Genomic DNA, 11,612 nt, shown 5'->3' with positions numbered 1-11,612 from the left:
TCAGCCTCCGCGCCTCTCATTTTTGGCCCGTTCGAGGCAGCAGGGATCACCGCCGCAGCCTATCCCTACTGCCTGGAACGAACCAAAAATGGGACAGGTGGTGGTGATAGGTGGCAGCAGCGATGGGCGGCAACAGCGATCCCCACAGCCTGGATCAGCTGAAAGGCGGTATTCTAGGAGGCAGATCCAACTGCCTATTAGCTGGTCATGCTAAATCAGGCTGTGTTGAAGCTGACCTTGCTGTTTGCTGCAAGGGGGCAAATTGCTGGGAGGCAGAGACAGATTTTTTTTCTTGTTTTCTGTTGTGACCTAGGCTTACTGAGTCATTAAAACACACGAGTAGTCCCAAAAAACTTTTATGAATTACTTTCATAGGTGAGTCCCAATTAGTTGCAAAAAGTTCTTCGGGAGAAGTCCTTTGGGATAATCATTAACCTTTATCTCCCTTGACATGCTACCAAAGACCTACTTGGCAAAGCCACACAGAGTCCAGAATCAAACAGATGCTGACTGGGAACAGAATTAACGTTGCTTTCCTGCAAAGGGCCCACGTGCCTTTGCTCCTCTTTTAAGCCTTATGGGAGGGGCCAATCATCTCTAGGCCTTACTCCTGAGTCGTCCCTTTTGTTTTAACTGTTCTTGCCTTCTGGCAGCTCTGCGCATGCACACACTAGGAACAGGCTCCTCCTGTTCCTCTGCCTCCCTGTTTCAACTGGAGGCTCCGAAGTCCACGCATAACTCCCAGATGGCCCTGGCCCCATCTCTGCCTCCGATGCAGAGCCCTTGTCTGAACCTTCCTCAGACCGCAGGACTGGCCCATATTCTTCCCCAGCCTCCTCACTGTTCGACTCTGCTGCCAGCTTCGCAGGCTGCTGGCGGACCACAACATTTTCATCCCCAAAAACTAGGTGCATCTTATAGTCTGAAATATCTTTTAGTCCAAAAATTATGGTAATTACATTTTATTTACATAACAAAATAATGGTACTGTAAAATTTAAAAAACAAGTTTAACCATCCATTTTTTTTAATTCAAAGAATTAACTTTTTTATTTTTGCATTATTACTGAAATCTGGGTTTCATTTTTGAGACAATTCTCGTTTCTTATCCATATTAATTTTTAATCAGAATTTGCTCTATCAATTTAATCAGAATTTGCTCTTTCTATCAATAATTGTTAAATATTGTTTCAAAAATGGGATGTTGTAAATGTAGTTATTCATTTTACACATAATAGTAGCTGATGTGTCAATTGAAATCCCTAAAAAAATTGTCAAATGCTGAAAGAACTTCATGTAATTCATAATTTTTATTATAATTTTAATCAATTTCAATTTCTTATTTTAAACTGAATTTTTATTCTGCTTGTCTCCCAAAAGAACTGGTAACTAGATTTTTTTTTTTTTTTGTCTATTATGGTTTGTCATGCAATCAGCCAGATGTTCAGGCTGTATTTGGCATTTTTTATTCATCTACTGAATTCTTCCCAGGGACCTGGGATAGGCAGATATGGATGTTATAGGACAGTGATGGCTAACCTTTTTGCCATTGCGTGCCAAGGGGCGGGGGTCGTGTGCGTGCCCACACCCATAATTCTATGTGTGCATGTGTGTGCGACACTCTCCACCTGCTCCTGGCATGTGATGGCCTGGTAGGCCCATTTTTCTCTCACCTGGCTCCAGAGCCTCTCTATGAGTCTGGGGAGGGTGAAAACGGCCTTTCCCACCCTTCCGGAAGCCAGAAATGGCCTGTTTGTCAACTTCTGGTTGGACAGGAAATGACTTTTTTGCTATCCCCAGCCTTCAGAGACTCCTTGAGAGGGTCTGGAGACTGGGGACAGCAAAAAAGTCACTTCCTGTCCAACCAGAAGTTGGCAAACAAGCCGTTTCGGGCCTCTGGAGGGCCTCTGGGTGGATGGGGAAGACTTTTCATCCTCCCCAGATTCATAGAGAGGGTCTGGAGCCAGGTGAGAGAGAAAAGCGGCCCTTCCCCACCCCCAGCCCCTCTGGAGGCAGGCAAACAGCCTGTTTTCCTACTTCTGGTGGGCCCAGAAGGCCCGAAGCTGAGCTTGCGTGCCCAGTGATATGGCTATGCATGCCACCTGTGGCACGCGTGCCATAGGTTTGCCATCCTCGTTATAGGACGTTAGGGTGGAAGCTGATTCAAGTAAAACTGAATTCTGCAATTGACTGGTAGTGAATTTGTCAGTGTTGATGGTATTGCTCCAGTTGTTTTGGGATGGTACCCAAGGCGCCTAATGCTAATGGAAGTACATTTGCTTTCTTTTGCCACAGTCATTCTTTTTAGATTTGCAAGTCTTTGTATTTTGTTACCTTCTCAATTTCCTTTTCTTGTATTCTGCTTTCTCCAGGTACTGCCATGTCCATCATCCAGACTTTTTTGTCTTATTAACCATTGTTAAGTTTGATGTATTATGTGATAGGGGCCTGTCTGTTGGAATCCCGGAGGACATTAACATTTAATTCTCTCTAACTTTCTCTGTTTTATGGTCTCATCAGTTTTTGCTTGCAGAGAAATGGTATTTCTTCCAATGCGCTATTGTTGCTACTTTGTTCTGCTGTTGCTTGTAGTCAGACTGCAATCCTCTTGAAGCACCTAAGAAGGTAGTCCATTGTTTCTTCCACTTCTTTACAGTGGTGGCACTTACCACTGGTTTTGTATGTACAGGTAGTCCTCAACTTACAACAGTTCATTTAGTGACCATTTGAAGTTAGAACAGCACTGAAAAAAGTGTCTTATAACTGTTTTTCACATTTATGACCCTTGCAGGAGGGCCTGGTCACATGATCAAAACTCAAACGCTTGGCAACTGACTCATATTTATGACAGTTGTAGTGTCCAAGGGTCATATGATCCCTCTGCTGACAAGCAGAGTCAGTGGGGGAAGTCAGATTCATTTAACAGCTCTACTACTAACTTAAGCATTACAGTGACTCACTTAACAACCGTGGGAAGAAAGATCATAAAATTGGACAAAACACATTTAACTGTCTACTTAGCAACGTAAATTTTGATCTCAATTGGGGTAGCAAGTCAAGGATTATCCATATTTGTTTTTAAGGCTTGGTCTTGTGCAGTCAGAATTACCCTCTCCATTTCTATTTTTTTCAACTTTCTTGCTCATAGCCATTGCCAGCTCTTGTTATTATGTGCTTTACCTGTTATTTTTTTTAAATTTTCTGGCCATGTAAAATTTTCCCATAACTCTTTTCTGTTCTTCATTTGGTTCTTATAGGCCTGTTTGGCCTCTCCAGTACACAGTAACTCTTCCTGATATATATACTGGCTTTAGTACATCTTCTTCATTGTCTTTCAGATATTCTTCCAATTCCCTTATTTCTTCTTCAACCTTCTGATGTACTTGCAACGTTCCATGCCTACATATTTTCTTTGGTAAATAGAATCTGTCAACAACACTCTGAGAATAAAGGGCATAATTCATTGTCATTATTTTTTTAGTCTTGCTGTTCAGGGTTTTTGTTCCTTGAATCCAGTCTACTATTCCAATTATCCTGTTTCCCTCCAAAATAAGACATCCCCTGATAATAAGCCCAATCAGGCTTTTGAGCGCATGGCAATAAGACCAAGCACTTATTTCAGGGTTCAAAAAAATATAAGACAGGATCTTATTTTTGGGGAAATATGGTTATGTATCTAATGATTGGAACTGTTCAGAAGTTAATTGCCTTAATGGTATTTCCTCTACTGAGTTTGAAGTTTAAGATCTTCATTCTGTTGATATATTCACATCTAACCTTTTGGTTGATTTCATTGTGCTTGATGTTGCCAGCTTGAAGGATACCCAGGTATTTGTAGTAATCATCTTCATCCAGATGTAATGTTATTTTTGTATGGCATCTAGATTTCACTATTTTTCCCCATTTGACGGTAATCATGGCACATTTGTCCAATCCCAACTCCATTGCAATATTTTGGCTGTATATACAATGTTATGCAGTGATTCTATTTCAGATGGTGTTTTTCCATACAGTTTCAGATCATCCATTCAAAGGAGATGGATTAGTCTAGCAGATGTTTTTGATGTTTGATAGCCATGATCTCAGGTACTCAGTATTGCTGATAGAGGAATTTGTGCAATGACAAACAATAATGACTTTGAGTCTCCTTGCAAGATTCTTCTCTTGATATTAACCTCTCCCAAACTATCACCATTAACCTGCAGCCACATCTTCTATTGTACCATCGATCTTTGCACAAAGCTTCTGATGTTTCTCCCGTGTTTCTCCACCAGAGGTCTTCAGGAATGGCCTCCGCAGCTGAGAAATGGGCTCTGGATTGATGCACGTGGCACCCCCTGCCCTTGTTTCGCTGTCGATCAATCCGGATCTCTCTTATCAGCTGCAGAGGCAATGATGTTAACCCTCTGGAGCGCTGTCCTATCTGCCACTGTGCAATTGGCAAACCATACACAGGTGCAGTAAATTAAAATACACTCTTATGTTGCAGCAGTAGAAGGTCACCAGCAGTTTTTCATTCAGTTGTTGTTTACTGACAAGTCTCAGGTAGTATAATCTCTGCTGAGCCCTTTTTACCAGTGCTGCAATGTGAGCGCCCCATGTCAGGTCCTCTTTTATGATAACACCCAGAAACTTAAAACTAGCTACTTGCTCCACTTGGTCTCCATTAATAACCAAGGGCTGGATGGTCCAAATTACCAAATGGTCCATTGTTTTTTCAGTTTCTTTGCATAGGCAGCACTTAATGTCTGTTGCTGTCTTCTCAATACTGGTTTTGTATACCTTTGTTCTTAAGGGTTGATCTTGTGCAGCCAGAATTAGTCCCTCACTCTCTTTCTTCACTTAGCCAGTTTTTAACCATTGTCTAAAATCTGGTTAAAAAAGTATTGTTTAAGAGCAGAAAAAATGAAGAAAGACCAAGGACTTAATTCTGACTGCCTTAATCATATTTATTGTTGTTGTTGCTGTTAATCTTCAATTCGATTCACAGTCTGGGACTGGTAAAAAATTAACAATTCAAGTCCTAACCAAGGACCTCAGAACTCTTAAGGTAACATCTGAGTATATAGGCAGTTCCAAGTAAAGTAATCTTTTGCAAAATCAGAATATTCAGCTCTGATAAGTTCAAATTTTCCATGTATCCAGTGGTGGGATTCAGCCAGTCCGCATTGGTTCGGGATAACCATTATACTTTGTTAATTTGTCTCTTTAACTTGGCATTTTTAGCCCAAGTATGCTCACCAAATTTCTGAAGAACTTAAATGACCTCTCTGCTAAAGGATTTCACTTTATGAGCAAGGGTTGGCTGCTGATAGTTATCTTTCCATTTTAACTATTTTAATTCCTCAAGGTGCTCTGGCACCCTGCCTGATTTGTAACTCTGGGTTGCAGGGATTGCTGATGAAAAGGAAGGTATTCGGACAGAATGGTTTGGGTTTCCATGATGGCTGTGACTGTCATTGAATTTCAGTATGTCAATGATTTCAATGATTGGTGTTTAGGGCAGCTTTTTGCAAGCAAAGAAGCTTTTATATTTTTTGTACACGTAATCCTTGACTTGACAGTTTATTTAGTGACCATTCAAAGTTACAATGGCACTGAAAAAAAGTGACTTATGACCGTTTTTCACATTTGTGGCCGTTGTAGCATCCCCATGGTCACAAGAGGCTGGGCGAGGTGAAGCACCCCTCGATGTGAGTGATGTCGAGTTGGCCTTGACCACCCAGTCAGTCATTAGAGCAGAGAACCAGTTGTTAAATTATTTGAATCCCACCACCACTACAACCCAGCCCACCTGGGCTCCTATTATTATTGGTATAACCATTGATTTCTTCTTCCACAATTGCTGAATTGAAATTTGCAGATTGCAATATTTATGTTTTTTTCCTAGTTATTTCTCTTCAATTTGTTCATCACCTGGTATTGCAATATTAATGAACCAGACTATTATCATCATCGTTGTTGTTATTATTGTTAGTGATTTAATCTTCAATTTGATTCACAATCTGAGGATGGTAAAAACTTAGCATTTCAAGTCCTACCCAAGAACCTAAGAGCTGTTAAGGTAACGTCTGAGTATACAGATAGTTCTGAATAAAATTATATTATTATAATTATTATTGTCAGTTTTAGTAATACTCAAAATATCCTAGCTTGATTACTTAAAGCATTTTTTTTTAAAAAAATTGGTTTCCCAGTCTTGAAGTTACTGATGCCACCTTGGTCCATCAGTTTGAGAATCCTTGAATTAAAATATGTGTCTCTGTCCATTGAAATATTTCATTTCGCTTTGTGCTTTTATTCTTTTTTAATGTCTATGAAGAATTCCATTGTAATGCATGTTTGCATTTTGCATTTCAGAAGTTAACTAATTCTTTTTAGCATAGATATATACAAAATAGTAAACATGCTTTGTTTTAAGGTCAGGAAAACAGCCACCAAATATGTTATTGGAATAATCTTGGATGTATTATTTTGGTTTAAAATATGAAACATTTCAGATATTCCAACCATAGAAGATAATGAAATTCGGAATAAGGTTCTTGCTTCACTTTTTTCACTCCTGGACTACTAAGTAGATGGACAAATAATCTATGTTTCTACTCCATGCCAACCAGCTGGCAGTAAAACGTTAATGACTATTTTTTTGAAAAAGTTAGAACTACCTCAGTCAGTTTGGAATTTGGATGGCAAATAGCTCGGATTGCTATCCCCCTTCACATTCTATGTATCTGCATCAAGTTCACAGATAAGTCTAGCGCCCTCCTCTTCCAAAATCCAGCCTGTTTGTTTTACAACTATTGAAAAAGGCTACAGCTGTATTGTTGGTTCAATAATAAAGAAACATTACAGTACAGCTTTTTTAAGTAAGAGAAAATCATTATTCCCTCAGGCTTTAAATCCCAGAACTTCCATTTCAGTGTACTCTAAAGCTCAATATCAACAGGATGCAAAAGTGTATAAGTAAATACTATAGCCTAGCAAATGAATTACAACCATTATTTATTTATTTAATAAATTTATATGCTTTCCAACTCTCAGCAATTCAATTTTGATTTCTTCTAGCAAAGCGTTTATTCAATAATTTTACCAGACATACAGTTGTGACCAGTTATCTCCATATTTATTCTCTTTCTCTGCAAAAGAATAAGCAGAACAGTCCATAATAACTTGAATTCTGAATTATATCCTTAGTATCTTACTGTGCTCCAGCATTCCAGCATCCCTATTAAATCATTCCATCAAAGTGCAACCCAGTAGCAGCCCAATAGGATCATGATCCGGCCATAGGTTCGAAAAATTTAAAAAAACAACAGCAGTCCATTGCTGTTTACATACTAAGCTACAGATACATCAACTGGCTTAGCATAATGTGTGAATCAAACCATATTAAATATGTGACAAAAGGGCTATCCGGGTCTCTGCTGTATCAGTCTTTCTAAATCAGACTTGAAATTACTGTAATAAAATTAAATCCTCATAGGTTGAGACCACTCATAAACAAAGGTATAGCTTAGAGAAACATTTCTACTTTGGGGTTCTGCTCAATTTCTTTCTCATATATTTTATTTATTTTATTTTATTTTTCATTACTTAACATTAGGTAACCTCAATACCCAAATAGCTGCCTGTCATATAGGATGCTTTATTGCTTGTATAGCTAGATTGTCTAAATTCAGATGCTGAAAAAAATCTATAGAGTTCTGTAGTTTCTTGAACTTCCTCATGTTATTCTTTAAAGAGCTTTCCACACCCAACTCTTCCCAGGAATTGTTTGCTCTCTCTTACTCTCTGTAAAACATTTTGTTTCTGTAAGGTGAAGAAATGATGCCCTATGCCAGTGAGGCAACCCCTCTGGAAGATTCATTAGGTCAATTCTCCCAGAGTGAAATTCTCACCACACAGGTATGAGATTGTATGTTTTCAGACATAAATGTGATCATCTAATTTATGTGAATGGCAACATAAGATTAGTTAGATGCTACTTTATAAGGAAGAGTTTGCAATGAATGTGAATAATTTGAGAAGGATTAGCTAAAATTATAAAAGGTTTGAAAATTCATTTAGGTGATAATACAAACGTCTGGGTATGTTTAATCTGTTAGAGTTTATTAAAAAGTGCATAACCATGACATTCAAATATGGGGAAGATACAGAAAAAAAGATGCTTTTACTTTTGGTTCAACTATTTTTTCCCCTTAACAATTCTTATTGGATCTTTTCTCTTATTTATCCTGGCTAGTAATTTTGATAAAGATGTCCTGTTCTCACAATTAAATTAGAAAAAGTGAGGAAACTGGTATCTCACCAGAGGTCTGTAGAAACCTCATTGCTCTAGGAAATTGTTTCACTTATTGTCTATCTGTATCTTAACACATATCTTGCATTGTTTCCTTTGCTCTGTAAAATGGATTTTTGGGTTCTCCACCAACTGTGTTGTCTCTGAAAGTTGACATGAAGTTTATGATATTCTAGCAGGCATCCTTTAATTTTCATGAATTTAAAATCCTATATAAGGTGAAATACTTTCTTCAACAGGGCCTCATGGTTGACTAAGCCACAGTGAGATCAATGAAACCCCATTTCCTTCAGTTTGAAGCCATCCTCTGTGTATTGTATTAGATTAACTTGAGCTGGACAGTTTTTGCTGGGCCTGAAAATTAAAGTTCAATTATTAAAGTTAAAAAGATTAAAGTTAAATATCAAAAATGGACTAACCCAAAAAATATAATTGTGAAATTTGAATAAATGGTGGCCAGAAAATTACAGGCCCAAATTTATTAATTTACTTTGTTTTCAATTCTGCAAGCAATTGTATAAACTTGATGAACTGACTGATTCATGACAATGCTATGGACAGTGAAGAAAAGAAAAGAAAATGAATCATTGAACAAATCAATCCTGAGATTTCATTTGAGGCACAAATTAACAGGCAAACAATACTACTTTGGATATATAATGCAAAGACCTAGCTCTGTGGAAAAGAAGGGTGAAATGGCATAAATAGGAGACCAATAGCAAGGTCAATGGATCCAGTTACAGAAATGATAGTTGTGCTGTTGTACAGGTAGTCTTTGACTTATAACCACAATTGAGCCCCAAATTTATGCTGCTAAGTGAGACATTTGTTAAGTGAGTTTTGCCCCATTTTATGACCTTTCTTGCCACAGTTGTTAAGTGAATCACCGCAATTGTTAAGTTAGTAATATGGTTGTTAAGTGAATTTGGTTTCCTCATTGACTTTGCTTGTCAGAAGGTAACAAAATAATAATCATTTGCCTAAATATGAGTCAGTTTCCAAATATCTGAATTTTGATCATGTGACCATGGAGAGTCTGTAATGGTTATAAGTGTTGTCCCCAAAACTGGGTTCTTGCTTGGTGTCGAAGCCGATAAATCACCAGACACAAGGTGTGATACAAAATTATACTTTTATTTTGGTACCAAGATATAAGGACCCTGGTTTGAAAAGCTAACCAAGGGCCTCGAATAAAGTCGTACAACAATTCTTATAGTCGAAGGGTGGTCCCATACATTCCCTTTGCCCTTCACCTAATAATGCATGCATAGCATATAATATTGATTGGTTGTTTTACAACCCCCTAAAAGTCCTATGCTTCTTATGCTAATAATAGCTAAAATGTCGCGTCACCTATATTTCACCCCAGGTCACGGGTATGTTGCAAAGTGTGCCAGCTATGTGATTTTTGGGGGTTTTCTTATAAGCGAGCTATTCTTGTTCCTAATATCCTGGCTAGTGGTTTTCTAACAGATAAAATGCTAACTTCTGTGTGCAGCCCCCCCTTCCTATTGCAAAAAGAACAAACAGTTTTGTCTCAAGGCAGTAGCACCCCACTCCCCGCGACCCCTGCCTCCTTCTGCAGTAAGAGAAGACAGGAAAGAGCAAAGCTCTTATCTGTTTGTTATAAGGCAAAGAAATGAAGATGAGAGAAAACGTTTTATCAGAATTCATATTCCTCACTCTCATGTCCATTCCATCCATAACTGGGTCCTATCTCCACATGTGACCCTTCCTCTGATTCCCAGGGCCTCATCTGTACATACATTCCATCATCTGATCCTTCATAAGTATGAAAAATAGTCATAAGTCACCTTTTCCAGTACTATTGTAATTTCAAATGGTCACTAAATGAACCATTGTAAGCCAAGGACTACCTGTATTATTTTTTTGGCTTGAATAATCAAAACTATCTTCCTTTTTTTTATACTAACATTTGTACCAACAATTTAAATAAATTAGATGTAGATAGAAAATTCTGGAAGTCTTTTTTGGAAATGAAAAAAATGATCAGGATGGGTAAAAGGGGTCCTTTTTATATGAAAGATTAACTATTCAGGACAAAGAACTTCCTGATGCGGAGAAGGATGCTGGAAAATTAAAATTTAAAATGGACAAGGAGAAAGAGTTTGGTGCAGTGGTTAAGGCAACAGGCTAGAAATCACAAGACCCTGAGTTCTAATTTTGATATAGGTATAAAGGAGGTGAACTTAGACTAATCACCCTCTCTTAGACCTAGGAAGAAGGCGGTGGCAAAGTACTTCTAAAATCTCACTAAGAAAACCTCAGAGATTAGTTCAAGCAAATTCCAGGAATCAAAATGGTCTTAAAGAAACCCAAAAAGAAAGAAAAAGAAAATAGACAAGAGAAGATTGATCTCATGAATAAAAATGGACTAAATGAAAGCTAATTTTGCATAAACTCAAAACAGTTAATGTTGATGCTATTTGCCTGCAAGAAACATATTCATTAAAACCATGGCAATTTAATTGGGGGGAAAACTAGGGTAGATATATACAGTAGTAGGAAAGACAAAAATTGAGTAGTATTTCATTTTAAATATTAGGAATACTAGAAGAATTAAAAGATAAAGAAGGAAGAATTTTAATCCTGAAATTAAGAAAAGAAGATCTCAGTGCTGGCATGACTTTATGCTCCAAGCTCAAATAAGGAAAATTCTAGAAAATATTATTTCAGTTATTGATAGGCATTATAGGGGAGGAAATCATTATTGTAGGAAATTTGAATAGAGTGCTAGGTTGAAGCTTAGACAAATCATCGCAGGGGGAAAAGGAGACAGCACCTTTTGAAAAGCTTTTCAATATGTGGATATACTGGCATTAATCAATGCTTGGAGATTTTAAAACTATCCCAAAGCAAAAAATTAGAGGTGTTTTTTTTCTAGCAAGATATCAAATGTATTCGAAAGTTTATATGTGCTAGATTTCAAAGGCTCTCGCGCCATCTATTAAAGAAGTATGGATATGCTCAATGGTGTACACAGATCACGCACCAATTCTAATATCTTCAGAGAGAAAAATGCCTTTCAGATGGTGAATGAATTATGCTCTGTTACTTCAAAAAGTATATTGCAGAAATACAAAGAAAAATTAAAGTGCTTTTTGTAAATATATACAATTCTGGGGATATCAGAGGTAACTATTTGGGCTAACTATATTTTAATCCAGCCTGATCTTCGGACCTTCCGTCGTGAGCTCAAAACATATTTATTCATTAAAGCGGGACTGGCATAATTAGGGATGTATTTTAATTGGGTTTTTTAATATTTTTTAACTTCTTAATTTAAATTTTAA

The 11,612-nt window shown here is 37.6% G+C and overlaps 1 protein-coding gene across 3 annotated transcripts in view; it reads left to right on the top strand.

The window, feature by feature from the left end:
• The window catches only part of BRCA1 (BRCA1 DNA repair associated), a 90,168-nt gene that overhangs the window by 39,848 nt on the left and 38,708 nt on the right, over positions 1-11,612 (top strand). For all 3 annotated transcript variants that reach the window (XM_058182898.1, XM_058182899.1, XM_058182896.1), the window contains exon 11: positions 7,816-7,904. In XM_058182898.1, the coding sequence (XP_058038881.1) occupies positions 7,816-7,904 (89 nt within the window). The remainder of the gene's footprint in view (positions 1-7,815; positions 7,905-11,612) is intronic.

This window comes from Ahaetulla prasina, chromosome 4, assembly GCF_028640845.1.
Source record: "Ahaetulla prasina isolate Xishuangbanna chromosome 4, ASM2864084v1, whole genome shotgun sequence".
NCBI classification, from domain to species: domain Eukaryota; kingdom Metazoa; phylum Chordata; class Lepidosauria; order Squamata; family Colubridae; genus Ahaetulla; species Ahaetulla prasina.
This window is presented reverse-complemented; position numbering and strand designations above follow the sequence as displayed.